A 16,854-nucleotide genomic window follows, 5' to 3' on the forward strand; every position below is an offset into this window, starting at 1 on the left:
ACATGCTTCATCTTATCCACAATGGATCAAAACTCACAAATTCTCAACAGATCCCGATAGAACAAAATAGTAATAGTCTTGATAGATCCCAAAGAACCGAAACTCATGAAGGTTTCCACAGATCCAAATGGGTCAAAATCACGAATATAATAATGTTTACTTCACTTTCTCTAAGAAAACCCTTAACACAATTTTTCTTTGCTCATTGTACTATTAAATCAACTCTGCTATATCTCAAAATGGGCAGTCTATTATTGTCATCACTATCACAAAACCCAGACCTGAAACTCTAATATCGATTAGGTTTGATCCTAATGAGCAGGATGTAGGAATCATCCCCTTGCAAAATCATTGCACATATTCTTCTTCGACAGTCCGAATGCACAATGCAAATGTGGAAAATTATGTAGAATTGCAAGCACACGCTAAGAAAGCTGTGAAATCGTCCGAGCCATTTTATCCGCCATAATCACATCGGCCTTGTCCGGTTGAAGACATAAAACTTAGCGCTTTTTGGGAGGCAACTTGACTTCTTTCTAATTTTGTTTAATTATTTTCTTTTGTTCGGGATTAATGGTGGTGTTTATTTCTTTACAATTTTGTTGTTTTCTAGTTTGGGTTATTTGGTGGTGTATTTAACTTCTATTTGTAGTTTTTTCTTGTCTTTTTATATTTTGAAAGGTTGGCTTCCTGAGCTTGACTATTAGATGGTTATTAGCAACTTCTCTTACCCCACTTGGTCTTTGGCACTCTATTTGTTATCAGGGAGTTCCACTTTCATCTCTTTTCTTGATATTATTCGTCTATTTTATCCTCAACATTGGGGACAATGTTGCCTTAAGTGTGGGGGAGAGATGAATGGGTGAAGTGAAATTTTGGTTGAAATTTTCAAAATTTTTGTTATTCCCTAAAAGGAAATGGCTTATATTTCATGTTTTGTTATCGTTATGGCTTGGTATGCATGAATGTATTAAGTGTTGAACAATGTTACTTTAAATCACTTCTTTGGCGAATATTCGATAGTTTGAAACTTTTTCAATTTTTGGCTAACTTTTCTATGTGTTGTAAATTTTTTTTAGCATTTTTCTTGTGAATTTGGCCTAATTATTAATCTTAGCTCTCCATATTATTGGGATATGAAATAGGCTATTTGTGTTATTGTTTGTGCTTATATGCTTAGTTTATTATGTTAAGCTGTACTCCGCTAGTTCTCATTATCTAGTAATTGGGAGTCTTCATTGAATAAATATTGACTTTCGCATCAAAAAGTGACGATAATTATGAGTATGTGATTCTTTAGCAGTGAAAATTAAGTATAACCAGCCTCTTTCATTTGGGAGATGTTGAAGTTCATGTCAAAAGGCCTGAACGGCTGAGAATTAAGTACATTCCCCTTATTAAAATACATAAAAAAATTTTAAGTGTGAGAGAATTTGCAAAAGAAAAGAGATAAATAAAGAAAAGCAAGGAAACAAAAATATGGATTATAATAATAGCCTCTGGATCATGGGGTTATATGTTTGAGATTTTACTAAATAGTTGGACCATTTGCTGAAAATTCTTGATAAATATTTTATATACTTGGTTTAGTTAGCCTAAGTCGAAAGGGTTGATAGTATTAAAAGCTAGCAGGAAAAGTGTTCCTCTAATTTTCACTATTGACACTTGACACTTGTTTAGAATAGTTGTTTTAATAATAATAGTCTTGAATATAGCCATTGTTTGTGTTTAATGAGTTTTGTTCTTGTACTTGAGGACAAGTATGGACAAAGTGTGAAGGAGTTTCATAGGGCATAAATTAATGTGCATTTATATGTATAGGTTGTTAGTTAACTATGTTATTTGAGTTATAATTAAAGTAAAAACCACTTAATTTTGCTCTTATGTGAATGGAAAGTTCAATCAGAAAGAAAATAGACCAAAAACATGGTGCAAAGAAACAATGGAAGAGAAAAAAGTCAAGAGAAAGGGGTTTAGCAGGATTGATATGTTTCAATCTTTTGGCGATAACTTTAGCTACCAAAATCGGATTGAGATGATTCTTGATTCATTTTGAAATAAGAGACGATCTACAATTTTTAGGAAGACATTAGAATCCACTTCTCATGTTTTCATAGTAAAAATCCAAATTATTGAAGTATATTTGCACTACGATGCTCTTCCTACAAATTCTCAATATTTTGGGTATATCTTAGCATCCAGACCTCCAAATAACATGATTCTTGTGGTATTTGAAAGTTAATTGAAAGGACTACAACTTTTATGCTTGAGCAAGAGGTGATTCAACCTTCTTCATTGTGTAATTTGGCTTCAAATGTGATCTACGCATAGATCCTTATAGATCCGCCCATGGATCTCATGTTCAACGCTGGACATTGCAAGGGACTTCACACCTGACATTCTCAGATTCTGATGGTTCATAAGCTTTGAAACAAGTCAGGGCCAGACTTAGGGCTGATTTTTGGCTAAACTTCATCGCGAAACCCACTCATACTCAATTTTTGGCAACTTTTCAAAACCTATTCCTACCATATTTGGGATACAACTTTGAGAGACTATAAATAGGAGTACTTTTGGTCCTTTTTAAGGGAGAAAAACACTAGGTTAAGCTTTGTTCATCTTTTTTACATATTTTTCTTGAGACATCAAGAAGAAGTTATAGAAGAATCAAGGAGCATCCAACACGGGGATTGAAGCCGGACAATTGAGAAGTTTTCTTTTCTTTATTTCCCTTATTGTTGTTGTTGTTTCTTGAATTCTTGGCTTTAATTATGATTATGATGAACTAAATTATATCTGGAGTTAGGGTTTTGTGAAAAAGTTTTGATCATTCATCTTAGTTAAATTCTTAACTTTCGCCTTGATTTAATTACATGTTTATGCTTGGCTATCATAGACATGCTCTTAGGATTTGTATTGAACTAAGAAGGAATATACAACAGTACACTAGATAAATTAGTATACTTAATCTAATCACGAGAGTAGATTAGGATTTGTATGACATAACTATATTACCTAAGATTTTAAAAGGTTTAATTAAATACTTATGATCTCAAGCAAGATGTGAGATTTAACTAGGCACAACTTATATATATCGAGAGATAATCTCAGGCACTTGCATGTGATGCGTTTTTAGCATGTTAAGTAATTAACTAGATAATTAACTCAAACTCCAAATCAAAATCTAAAACCCCGGCTTTTTGCTAATTGTTTTCTCACCTGTATCTTATTTGATTTGATTATTTATTTAATTTCTCAAGTAGTGATTAAAACACCCTTTTAGTTTAAATTTTGTCATATTTATTAAATAGTTAAAGTAGAAAATTAAGTCAACCCTATGAGTTCGACCCTAAAATACTCCAGGTAATTCATTTCTACGATTGACCATATATGCTTGCAAGAATTCGTTGATCACACATATATATACACAAACATGCACACACACACATATATACTTACACACACATATACACACTTACACACACATGTAAGCACTAAATTTAGTTAATCATTTTCTCTCCTTTATGTGGTATGCCTAATAATATTGATACATCAAATCTACCATATTACCTTGTCCACGACTATACTGTTCACTTATGAGTAAATAGTTTTCCAGTTAAGACCTGTTTGATAACTCTACTTAATGCTGAAAAATATTCCATTTAGAAATTTTGAATTTAGCATGTTTGATATCTTAATTGTCTTATCACTTATTATTTTAAAGATTGCCTAGTTTGTCTACAAAATTTTAAGTGAAATTTTTTTTTTTTTTACAGAATTTTCTGAATTGACTTCGCATGCTAACCTCTCACATATATAACACATTCTCATTCATACTCTTACACACCAAAAAAAATTGCATTTTCTCTCTATCTATTTGACGCACACACACCCGCACATAAATACACATACTCACACACCATGTTTAATTTGTTTCTTTATTTTCTCTCTGTTTCTCACACATACACACACGCACTTTCCTTTCTCTCCAAATACATAAATAAAGAAAATTTTTTAAAGATAAAAATATAATATGTGTGTGATATTTCAACTCAAAGCTATAATTGAGGTAATTATTAAACAAAAATATCTTTATCAATTCAGCAATTTCATACTTTCAGCACTTAATTTTTATATTTCAAAATTTAGATTGTAGACTTCAGTCTTATCAAATGAGCCATTCTCGGGCTAAAGAAAAGTAGAGGATTGTATGGCATTCCCGAGCCTCCCTATGCCATTCCCGCGTATGCTTGTTGGAACTTACTGGATTCTTTCTTTCTCTATTTACTTTTTATGTAAAGATTTGTAATACTTTGAATTTCAGATTGCGCTTTAATGATTTTTTTCTTAATATTAAAAGTTATAGCTCAATATTTTGATTGATTTTTTTGTCATATAATTAGAAATTTTGAATGAAAACCAACACTTGCAAAAGAACAGTTGGAAAGACAGAACTAGGATAAGGACTTGAGTAATGGGGAGATTTTTTGCAAGATTAGACGTGGACGTGGGATAGGACCAGCCACATTGTATTTTTTGTATTAAATTATTTCACAAAAGTTGAATAATAATCAACGCCTACAAATAACTACTTGAAAACAAGATCAGGAGTGCAAGATAGAGTAGGAGGCATTTCAAGATTGGGTAGGATGGGAACCCACCGCATTGAACTTTTATGGTCCCCGCCAGATTGCCTTTCATATGTACAGGAATCTTTGCAGTCCAAAGACTTAGTAAACTAATTGATTAGGCATATACGGATGGATTAAAGTCCAGATTGTGCTAGTCCAAAGACTTGCGTAGTGAACGAGTCAATCAATTGGAGAAACGTCCAAATACCAAGCTTTTTAGGCAACTAGCTAGGTACAATGCAATAAATCTGAGTTGTGTTATTCATGGTACTAAATATGTGTAAGACGATTAACATGCTGTGCCTCTTTTACATCTATCTGTTCCAGGCAAATTGAATGGATAGCTCCTTAGACATATAATGAGCATCCAGGAAATTGTTATCAAGCTAATTTTGAAGTTTGATGGAAGAATTGAATGAAATTAACAATTGAGTTCTTCAACATGTGACAATAATGTGAGTCCTTTTGGAATAAACAACCAAATAGTTTCTAGCTCTGGTCAGTTTATGGATGAAGCTCCTGTGCTCTTGGCTATCTTTGCTCTTTTTCGCAAGTATGGTGGGATGATTAATGCACAGTTGCTATTAATGAATCTTTTTACAAGACATAACGAGACTAGATCATAGATCATACAGAAAGGAGAAAAGTAACAAACTAGCAATATTGAAACCTTGCATATCCAAGATCTCAGCTACAGAAATAAAGAGTACAAGGGGTTCTAGTGGGCAGAAAGATAAGAAAAATTGACAAGATTTGACAGAAAATGCACTCAACAAAATAAGTACAGGAATAGACGCTCTCTTTTTTTCTTTTTTTTCTTTTCTTCCCTAAATTTAATAAATCGGAAATATAAGCATCTTAATTACCGACCGCCAGAGAGAACAGAATCTGCTACATGTGAGAAACTTTTGTCTGTGGAAGTTGCAAATGACGATGTAATATCTTTAAAGCCAGCAGGATGCGCGGGGCCAAGACCAACAGCAGAAACGCTCATGGCCAGCGATGATAATTCTGGCAGGGCAAGTGATCCCTCCAAGTACAACAGAACTTGCCTCATACTTGGCCTAATCTTTGGTTCTGAATGAGAGCACAATAAGCCTAGTTTCAACACCAATTCTGCTTCCTCTTTCACATACTCAGCGCCCAACTTTCGATCAACAGCTTGGAGAATATTTCCTGCTTTCCAGCACAAAAATATCCAATCTACCAAAACGATATTCTCTGGTGGTTCTGCTCGTGGTTCTATTGGCCTTCTTCCACAGGCAACTTCTAGCAAAAAGGCCCCAAAAGCATATACATCAGTGCTTGTTGTGGCCCTCCCTGTCCTGTTATGCTCAGGGGCAAGGTAGCCAAGAGATCCTGCTACATGGGTGCTTTGAGGGAGAGTTCCATGATCGTATAGCCTTGCCAGGCCAAAATCTCCTAATCTTCCATTCAGTTCAGCATCCAACAATACATTACTGGCTTTTACATCTCTGTGGATCACAACTTTCTCCCATTCTTCATGTAGATAAAATAATCCTGATGCTACACCTTTGATGACTCGCAATCTTTGGCTCCAGTTGAGGATATACTTGGGCTGGTTATACAAAAACTTATCTAGACTGCCATTGGGCATGAACTCGTATACCAAAAGTAACTCTCCTTTACGCCGACAATAACCCAAGAATGGTACTAAATTTCTATTGCGTAAGCGACCAATACTGATGATTTCTGCAACAAATTCTCTCATTCCCTGTCTTCCTTGATGAGAGACCTTCTTGACAGCAACCTCAACCTTGTTTGCTGTCAAAATGCCTTTGTAGACCCTGCCAAATCCGCCTTCTCCCAACAGCTCTTTTTCTCTGAACCCCTTGGTGGCAATGTATAAATCCTTATACTTGAACCTGTGAGGTCCATAAGCAAGCTCCCATTCTTCCAGCACTTCTGCAAACTTCCACTTTCTCCATAGATAATAAGCTACTCCAGATGTTAGTATTATCAACACAAGTACACAAATCAGGGGCAATCCCATGGTGAAAATTTTAGACACTTTCTTATGTCCAATCCGAGGTAGCTTGGGGAGCCGAGAGAGATTAAGAGCTTGTGCAACGCCATTCATCCTGAAGCTCCATCCAAGTATAAAATTAGTTATTCCTGTTTTGAGTGGACTAGAGACTGCCGAAAAGCCAACATACATGGTCTGCTGTAAAATTGGCGAAAGATCATATTTCAAAGACAAAAGAGGAGTATGTGGTTTAGCAGCCTCTATTGGAGCTAATGTTACATTGATTCTCCTATCCACCCCGTCGTATTCCACCCAAAGCTGCATCGGTTGACCGCTGATGAGAGTTAAGTTGTCAAATGAACTCTTGTTATTAGCTTGGTAACTCGCTGGCGCGGATGCCTTGGAGATCATAGAGTTAATATCAATACCAACATGGTTGTCATTGATATCTTCAATTTCTTGGTCTTGGTAAATGTCAAGCTCCACAGCAAAAACGTGATTTGTTTGATTTCCAGTGGTGTTTGTATCGAAGAGGCCAAGGAACTGATCGGAAGGCACTTGTGCAAGTTTTCTTCTTGGTGCAACCGCGAATGCCATTCCCGTACCGGTCACGCCTGGGACATCGGGTACTATAGCAAACACAAATTGGGTGGAAAAGGAGAAAGCTGAACTATTAGATGTGGCCTTGAAGTTGATGGGATTAGGATAGAAGGCGTACCCAGTTTGTAATATGGTGCTGTTGGTTACTCGTAGGAGGCCATTTTTGGTGACTGTGGCTAATCCATCCAGGCTTAGATTTGATGATTGAAATCCTTGATAGATGAACCCAACATCATCAGAAGCTGCTGCACCAACTGCGATGTGAACGAAAAAATAGGCTACGACTGCTGTTACTGGTTTCAACGACATGATTAAAGAGTTGGATGCTAATCGCCAAATTCTTCTTAATTTGGTAGCTTATATCATACTATCTAGCGTTGCTATTTCTTCACACTCCTTTCGGATATCACAAACAGACTTTGGCTGCGATAGGGGTCTTTTTTAATTGTGCGGTGGTTCTATATACTCCACCGTTCCATTAAAAATATCATACATTTTCTATTTTGATCTGTTCCAAAATTCTTATTAGTTAATTTAAATGAAAAATATATTATCTTGTGAACCCCTTGGTGCCAAATACGCCTTTGTGCAAATGGTGCAATTATGAATAAAATTCTATTTTCCTTTAAGGAGCCGTTCCCTTTATTTTTTGTCTCTTAGTAATAGCAGTGGTTCAAAGTTTTCAAGTTAATATAATAGTCTAACGGTCTGAAAAACTTATTTCACCATCTAACCATGAATTTAACTTGAGGTATGATACCAAAAGAGGATTGTACAATCTCTCAATACTTATATTAGCATAAGTTTACTATGTGTTATAGATTTTTGGGATAGCTAAATGTTTGCAATGAGTACACCACTTTATTCAATATTAAATAATTTAAAAAGAATTATCTACAAATTTTTTTAATTGCAATTATTATAAGGTCATCTAATGGTGTAAAATAACATAATGAATAAAACTATGCATAAACAATTGTATAATAGTGCACAATATTTAAATTATGCATTGAGTAGTAGATGTATATTTTCATATATAGACAAATACTGTATTGATAGTCAAACTAGCAAATGAATGTTGCTAACTTGTAATTCATAAGGCTATGAAAAGTTTAATGTTATACGAATAAAATTTGTTAGTAAAAATAGCATTATATATATTTTATTTTAATGTTGCATTATAGAAATGATGGTGGTATATATACAAAATTTTAAAACTTTTGGAGGGCAATTGTGGGGTTAGAGAGAATATTATCAAATTTCAAGAGGGCAAAAATGAGGCAACAATAGAAAAAGGTGCAAAATGGCTATTCTGAAAATTCTATAAAACTGAGTGGCGCAAAATGGCTCTGCCCCAGTCTGGGACCGGGAGTGTCATGTTTCAAAGAGTTCTCAAAAAGTTTATGACATTCACGAAGCGATGTTTCAAAGAGCGTGCATACACGAGATGCTGTAGAACACTCAGAGATTTACTACAACACTTTAACCCCACGTGCCTTTTCTTATTTTCCCCAGTGAATCTTTAGGGAAAGAAAAGGGAACTAATGCGAAACAAATAGGAGCGTAAAAAAATCCAAAAAATTGAATGGCCTAGCGTTCAAGATTTTTTTTGACTATTTTGAAGAGATTGAAATTGATGCGAGACGCGGAAGCTACTTCGGATCTAGAGGAACACGTTGATGATTTGATGGAGTTGAACTCGAACTTGGACCACTCAAGAACAGATTCAATGATAGAGGACGCCACAATCAAGTGTGTGTGTTTGATTGATAAGTCAAGAGCAACCTAGGATCAATTCTAGGATGTTCAACTTAGTTTTCTCAAACTAAGGGATTTTTGCCACAAGGAATGGATGAAATTCTGGGAATTTTATTCAATAATCTCAAAAACTCCATGTAACATCCGACTTGAGGCTATTTATAGCCATGACGAAGACCTAATAAACTGAAAAAATAACAAGGAAAATTTGGCCAGCCCCTTGGGCCTTCCCTTGGCGAGACTCCCGTACAACTCAGCGGAGCGCATCTTCAATTGTAAACAACACTTTAGTCGTCTTGTAAGGATCTTCCAACTCAATCCCTTCAATGGGCGGTTTCTCTTGGGCTTGGACGGCATGAACCAAGGCTTGAAACGACTCCTTGAATTTCTTATCTCGTGCTCGTGTCACTGGACCTTGGAGCACCTTCACAGGGTCTACTGGAGCACCATGGGTCTCGTGTTCAACCGCATCAGAAATTTTGTTCAATTAACTTTTTGAATTGAATTTAAACGAGTTTTTATTGAATAGAATTTGAATTGAGTTTGAGTAGCTTGAACATTTTACGTATAAATTTCATTTATATGCTAAACGGGTCGAACCCCCAACACTAATAGAGTAATTGGCACTTTGCTTCTTAAATTATAAATTGTTATCCATTTAAATGCAATTTTTGATGGCATTCCCAACACTAACAGAGTAATTGGCATATTCCATTAACTTACAAGTGTAACTAAAATAAACAAAATTTTATGGGGATAAAAATGTAAATTCGTGAGACAAAAGAAAGCCTCTTAATCCGATTCTTTTGCTATATCTTCTTTTTCATGGCTTCAAATGTTCTGTCCCCAAATTAGTCTCTATATCATCTGTCCCTTCTTTGTACAGCTGTCACGTGTTTCTAACTTTTTGATAAGCCAAACTCAAATAAATCGATAATAATCGGTTGACAAGTTTACTAAAAATCAATTAAAACAGATAACTCAAAACTTTTTTAAAATTTTCTCTTTACATAAATTCAAATTTACGACAAGGTGGGAACTTGCTCTCAAGGGAATCATCACACTCCATGATCTACAATTTTAAAAAAATTTTAGTAGTTAATTTTACGATTTCGTATCAGTACTTGTTTTGTTGTTTACAAAATTAATTTTTAACTCATTACAAGAATTTTCCACAAAAAATAGTAAAAAGAAAAAAGTAAACAATTGTTCAATATCTACGAAGTAATTAAATACAAATAAACCCGCTTAGATATCGAATGGCATTGGTAAAAAATAAAAGCTTTTAACTATAAACTTATCACTGAAAAAGTTTACTTCAATCACTCATTGACTACTAAAGGCTTTACGGTATTACTGGAACATGACTACTAAAGGCACGCTTTACGATGTTACCGGAACTTCATGCCTGAACAATTAGATCTAGTTTATTAACTAAATTAACTTCACAATACATATAAATACTTATATGAACAATGATGTTGATTGGGATTGTACAATATTTTTCCTATTGCATACAAGTTCCAATGAGTACAGGTAATTCCTAATATAATCAGACAGATCATGAATCAAATATATTGTAAAATTGGCATAGTTGATCTACTGCTTTGCTTTACTTGGATAAAGATGAAATTGAATCTTCGCTACAATAAAAATGGTCTTTCCTGACATGTCTGTAAGGACACTTGTTGGTTTGTGCCATTATAGCACTCCTATCATGACACTTATTAGCAATTCAATAATATATACTCTAATTTTTTTTATTTTATCAGATATAAAAATAATAATGTGCCTTTAGACTATCTAACATGACACTTGAGAAAATGTAAGATATACCAAAAAAAAAAGAAAGACACTAAACGGGATCGTTTGATTTTGGCGGAAGATTCATTTGCTCTAAAACACTCAAAATTTTCATTCTGCCGGCCAAAACGCTTACTCAAAACACTTGCTCAAAATTTTCATTTTCCAGCTCCACCATTTCCAGCCTCCCTCTCTCTGTCTCTCTATCTCTCTGTTGTCAGATTCCGATGTAGTTGGTGGGAAAAATGGGTAGCAGCCAGGCAGCAGTTTCCATAAAGCTTCAACTGTGGCTCCCTCAGGCAGCTAACAGCAGCATCAGCAACAAAATCTCTCTCGAAGGAAACCCACTTCCGGGTCATCATCTTCTTCTTCTTCGAATTCGGCTCAACAAATTTCTCCCCCGACTCGAGTAGTTCATCGAGAATCGTCTTCCAAGTCCAATCTCAATTTGCCCTTTTGGCAAACTACCTAGTTCATTGGCTTACTTTTACTAATGGCAATCTCGTTTTTCAGTCTCGCCATATTCCTTTTTCTTACCCTTGACTCCGATTTCACCTCTTCCCCTGTCTCTACCGCTTCCGAAGGCGTCCAAGTAAGACGAAAGCCCACTTACTACTTCAAATTCGTGGTTTTTGCGTTCCTGTAGTTGCACAGATATGTGGTGCATCTTTGTGTGTGTGTGTGTGTTTTTCCCCCTATTTGTTGAAATTGTACTCGGAAAGTTGTTTTATAGTTATTTTTGGTTCAAAATTTGGACCAAGTTTGTGCTATTATAGGCATGTGATGGTTATAAATTATAGCGTTTCAGAGGTTTATAAGCTAAAAGAGGACAGGGAAAGAGGAAATGGAGTTGTTTGTGTAGAATTAGTAATAGCCTTCGACATGTTTGATGAAATGCCTCAATAATCTTTGTTGAAAATCTAGCTGGGCATGTGACCACTTTTTGGTCTGCCTTCGGATGTACAAACAGTAGCTGATTGCAAAAAATGGACAAAGGCAAGTCGTAAAGCTGCACGACTCTAGGCAGCTAAAGATGCTGCACCTGTTAGGGTTGAGATCTTGGAAGTTGGCGAAGAAGGTATGCTAACAGAGGAGTTGGCGCACAACTTGGTCATTAGTGAAGGTGAGATTTTTAGATCTTTATACTCAAAGGGAATCAAACCTGATGGTGTGCAAACTCTCAGCAAAGACATGGTGAAGATGATCTATCAGGAGTATGATGTTGAAGTTATTGATGCTGACCTTGTGAAAGTGGAGGAAATGGCAAAAAAAGGAAATTTTTGATGAAGATGATGTCTACAAGTTGGAAGACAGGCCTCCTGTTCTGACCATCATGGGACACGTGGACCATGGGAAAGTAAGCAACAAAATTTTTTCTTGTAGTTGGTTTCAAGGAGCATTATGTGTGTCGCCAGTTAATGGATCTTTTTTGAAGTCATTATGATCTCACCCAAGAAATAATTTTACCTTTCTTTGTTATTTGATTGTTGCCTATGAACATTTTGTGTGCTTCCAGTTAATTGATCTTTAGGAGAGTCATTCTAGATTTATTGTCCCATAACAATCTTTAGCTAATATATTACTGGTTTTCTTTTGGGTTGGCAGACCACACTTTTGGATTACATCAGGAAAAGCAAGGTATGAATCGATTATTTTTATTGATGTTCACGTTGAGGTACATTTTTTGTAATGCCATTATGATTTGATGACTTTAGAAGAAGTACCTTATTCTGTCTTATGTTATGATACTTGAATAGCTGGGAACTAAATCTTAGACAACCTACTGTAGGTGGCAGCATCTGAAGCAGGTGGAATTACTCAAGGCATGGGGGCATACAAGGTACAAGTACCTTTTGATGGCAAGCCATAGACTTGTGTTTTCCTTGACACCCCTGGACATGAGGTAATTAATGATGTAGCACTGGTTATAACTTTTAACTGCTTATTCATGCAAGTTTTTTTTTGCTTTTTAAAATTTTTATGTCAAATGCTCTTCTTGGAGATTTTGCAGACATATCTTAAAAGGCCTTTGTCAAGATGAATTATCTAACATAACTGTACAAATGGTTGGATAGGCATTTGGAGCAATGAGAGCTCGTGGAGCCAGAGTAACAGACATTGCTGTTATTGTAGTTGCTACTGATGATGGAATTCGACCTCAAACAGAAGAGGCCATTGCTCATGCCACAGCAGCTGGAATGCCAATTGTTATTGCTATAAACAAAGTGCGCTTGCATTTATTCTGAGATTTTCCACTGTGTGTTGGCTTGTATATCATTTAGTCTCATTTGCATTCTGCTTTTGATGTATGAAACATGATGACAAATCTCCTCTTGCTTATGGGAGTTGGCATTTTCAGTTCTCATAATCACAATACTGCTCAAGTTTGATGTTTCTAGATTTTTACATCATAGCATATTATCTTATATGCATTCTATTTTTTGGAATAATATTAAAAGTCTTTGGATTTCTGATTAACGGAATGTAGAGCAGGGAGCACTACCTGCAGGTTGCTTCTATTTAAAGAAAAAAAATAACTCCTGGCAATTAAATGTGTCAACATAGAATTCGATATTCTAATGTTGTACTATACCTATCCTGACACTTTCAATTATCAAGAAAAGAGATTTTTGTTGGTAGATGGGATGTTATAACAGCATAGTTTTCCTGACATGTTGAATAGTATGAGTCTATCCCCACATTGGAAGGGACAACACTCGCCCTAGGTGTGAGGATAGATAAAGTGTTAGGTTAGATTATCTATACTGACACTTTTAAATGCCGTTAAAGGCCATTTTTGTTGTAGTGCTTGTTCCTTGATCCTTTGAGCATTTTTGTTGCAAGATTAAAGATATAATGAATGAATCAAAGTACTTGTTAGGGTTTAAGAAAAAGATGATTTGGGGTAAAAAATAAAGAAGCGTTTTAGTTGATTTCTACGTTTACGATCAACAAGACTCTTTTTTGTTAAAAAGAAAAATAAAAAAAGTTTTGAGATATCTGTTTTAATTGATTTTGAATAAACTTGACAACCAATTACTTTCAGTTTGTTTGAATTTGGTCGTAAATTTGAATTTACGGAAAGAGAAAATAAAAAAAAAATTGAGTTATCTGTTTTAATTGGTTCTGAGTAAACTTGTCAACCGATTATTATCGGTTTGTTTAACAGGTTGTCGATGCCTGTGCAATAATAATAATAAAAGTTCTAGTTGCCAACAAAAGCAGTCTCGAGTCAATTCTAGTATTGGAGCAGGGACTTTGGATGTACAATGGGTTACTAGATTCACCCTAACTCCGAAGAGTTTGCTTAATCCGATATACCAGAATTTATTCGCAAAAACTTGTTAATTTGTATATAGGGCAAGTAGGGTCATATCCTCAGGAATTAGGGATATTTGTCTCTTTGAAGTTCAAATTGACAATGGGGGATTTTAGGGAAATTAGCAATAAGCTATACTAATCAAATATTGCAGTTAAACTAAATAAAAATTAAATAACAATAAGGTAAAAACTCAAATAGTATTGGACAGCTCTAGTCAAGAAGTAACTTCGGAAATGGCTCTTCTAGTTGATCATCGATGTAAGAATAATTCCACATATAAACTGATAAACAAGTTATAATTATCAAACAAGCGATGACAATCAATTTTTTTGTAATTATCGATAGTTAAGGTACGACTGTTAGATATTACCCTAATTGCAAAATAATCTTAAGTACGACCGTAGAATTAAATTTCACAATTGCTTTAAGATTTAGAGAATTAGAGAAACCCTGTTTTAACCAAACAACACGCTACGAGGGTTGTTTATAAATTAGCCCGTATATTCTCCTGACATAACCCCGATTATACCAGTTGCCACTAATTTAGAACAATCAAACAATTACGAATCCAATTATTCTAATTGGCTCTAGGTTATTGAATTAATTTAACATCCGGGCCCGAGACAACTGAATAATACAACAACTATAAGAAAATAAAACAATACCAGAAAATAATAGGAAAACTAAAATCAGTTAGAACTCACAATTTAAGTCGAACCAAATCCTCCGTTGTTCCTTGACTAGAAGTATAGGCTTAGCTCATCTCTGTTGAGAAAAATTCATGCAAAATTCTAGAATTAATTGTTGCATACATCATCTCTCAATTGAGAGGAGCAATCCGATGGAATAAGCCATAAGAATAAGATGCAAAAGTCAAAATCCAAAGTAGTCAAGAATGTCTGCTATTCTACTATCTAAATCCTATTATTAATTGTCTGCCCACCATACGGCTAATAGGAAAGAAAGAGGGAAAAGAGTCCTAGTCTTTGTTGACTTCCTTCCTCTGTGGAAACTACCAAAAGAACAGAAAAAGAAAGTGTCCTCCTTTCTCTCCAAGTCTGACGCATATCCTCCAATAGATAAGGAAACCGAATTGAATTAGTCTCCAAAAATTGACTGCTACTCAAATTCCCTTGTTTGCGCCTTGTTTGTGCCTTTTTACCATATTTTATCCCAACTCCCTGCAATCAATGCAAATTTCCAAAAGTGAGTAGAATCAGACAATTAATCCACATTTGGTAAGGTAATAGGGAAAATTAATTATAAACTAAATGACAAAATTGCAACTTATCAATTCCCCCCATACCTAGACCATGTTTGTCCTCAAACAAAAGAACAATAAACAAACACTAATTTCTGACAAGGGCTATCACTCCATCTATCTTATTGCTAAGATACCAAGAAAAACACCTATCAAGTATCAGTGGTCAAGATCCAGGAAATTGACATGTGCCGAACCTGTGCAATAATAAATACCTGCTTAAATAAAATATAATTTCTGTAGATAGTGATAAGCAGGGTCGAATCTACAGGGACTGGGGATAATTTATTTCTTTTAGAGTCCGAAGTATGGGGGGTTTTTTGAAAATGAGAGTAACTAAATTACTTGAAATAAATTAAAATAAAATAAAATAACTACAACTCAAATAACTAATTATCACAATAAAAATAATAATGGACGAACTCTAGCCAAGAGACAACTTCGGAGATGATTCACTTAATTCGATCACAGATGCAAGGATTATTCCAGTTACTATCCGATAAATTAGTTATAGTTGTCATACACGCGATAAACAACCAACTCTTCCTCAATTTGTCAATAGCCAAGGTACGACCGTTGACTATTTCTCTAATCAGGAAACAACCCTAGGTACGACCATAGAAGTTCAATTCCCTAATTGCATGAATAATTAGAAGAGCCTAATTCTAACCAATCAACACGCTACGAGGGTCTCTTTAAGTTAGCCTGTCTATCTCCCTGACACAAACCCAATCATGCCAGTTGCCACTAGTTTAGAATAATTAAACAATTACGGATTTAACTACCCTAATTGGCTTCAGGTTATTGAATTAATCTAGAATCCGGGCCCTGGATAATCGAATAATAAAACAACCATATGAACATAAAGCAGAAGATAGACGAATACCAGTGAATAATGGAAATAAATAAAAACTAATTCGATCTCACAAATTTAGTAGAACCAAATCCTCCGTTGTTCTTGACTAGACAAACTTAGCCACGCCTCATGAGAAAATCTCCAAGTAATTTCACTGAGGTCCAGGCCATCAAAAGAGCCAAGGAAAGAAAACTAAAACTATGCTAAAAGCCTAAGCTAAAACTATTGATTCCCTAACCTCCTGTACGTTTGTCCTCTTAAAAAGCCAAAAGGAAATGGCACAACCCAATCTAGTCCGTGGTCCCCGCCGAAAACAAGAGTCCCAAACCGAATTCTTCTCTACTTTCTGTTTGGTAGGAGGACTCCTACTACAAGTCAACTCCCCATAGTAAGAACTACCCATCAGTAACCGAAAATGGAGTTCCCTTGTAACACTATGTGGGCCCAACTTGTAAATCCGCTGGAGGCTTAACGTGTGGAGGATTTTTCTCAGTAAAATTTCCCTTTTAGCACTGGTCAACTCCACTTCCTGTAGATAGGTCCAAATACCAAAAATAAGTATATATCAACAATTTAAAACATTATTTGGCAAGGATAAATGGGAAAATTAATAATAAAATTACTAACAATTAACAC

The 16,854-nt window shown here is 35.2% G+C and overlaps 1 protein-coding gene and 1 long non-coding RNA gene across 2 annotated transcripts; one reads left to right on the forward strand and one right to left on the reverse strand.

Moving 5' to 3' along the window:
• Positions 1-5,192: 5,192 nt before the first annotated feature.
• On the reverse strand, positions 5,193-7,660 carry LOC113765358 (L-type lectin-domain containing receptor kinase IV.1-like). Its single transcript, XM_027309502.1, has one exon. It carries the CDS (start codon positions 7,525-7,527, stop codon positions 5,494-5,496), a length of 2,034 nt encoding a protein of 677 aa, XP_027165303.1. The 5' UTR covers positions 7,528-7,660; the 3' UTR covers positions 5,193-5,493.
• A 4,384-nt stretch (positions 7,661-12,044) lies between these two features.
• On the forward strand, positions 12,045-12,628 carry LOC113767088. The gene is made up of 3 exons (XR_003467856.1): positions 12,045-12,136; positions 12,385-12,417; positions 12,569-12,628. It is a non-coding gene; the product is annotated as an uncharacterized LOC113767088 (long non-coding RNA).
• Positions 12,629-16,854: the final 4,226 nt, after the last annotated feature.

Source organism: Coffea eugenioides, chromosome 3 (genome assembly GCF_003713205.1).
Source record: "Coffea eugenioides isolate CCC68of chromosome 3, Ceug_1.0, whole genome shotgun sequence".
Classification (NCBI taxonomy): domain Eukaryota; kingdom Viridiplantae; phylum Streptophyta; class Magnoliopsida; order Gentianales; family Rubiaceae; genus Coffea; species Coffea eugenioides.

Excerpts from the sequence above, each read along its gene's own strand:
- LOC113765358 (XM_027309502.1), bottom strand. The coding sequence starts at position 7,527 with ATGTCGTTGAAACCAGTAACAGCAGTCGTAGCCTATTTTTTCGTTCAC.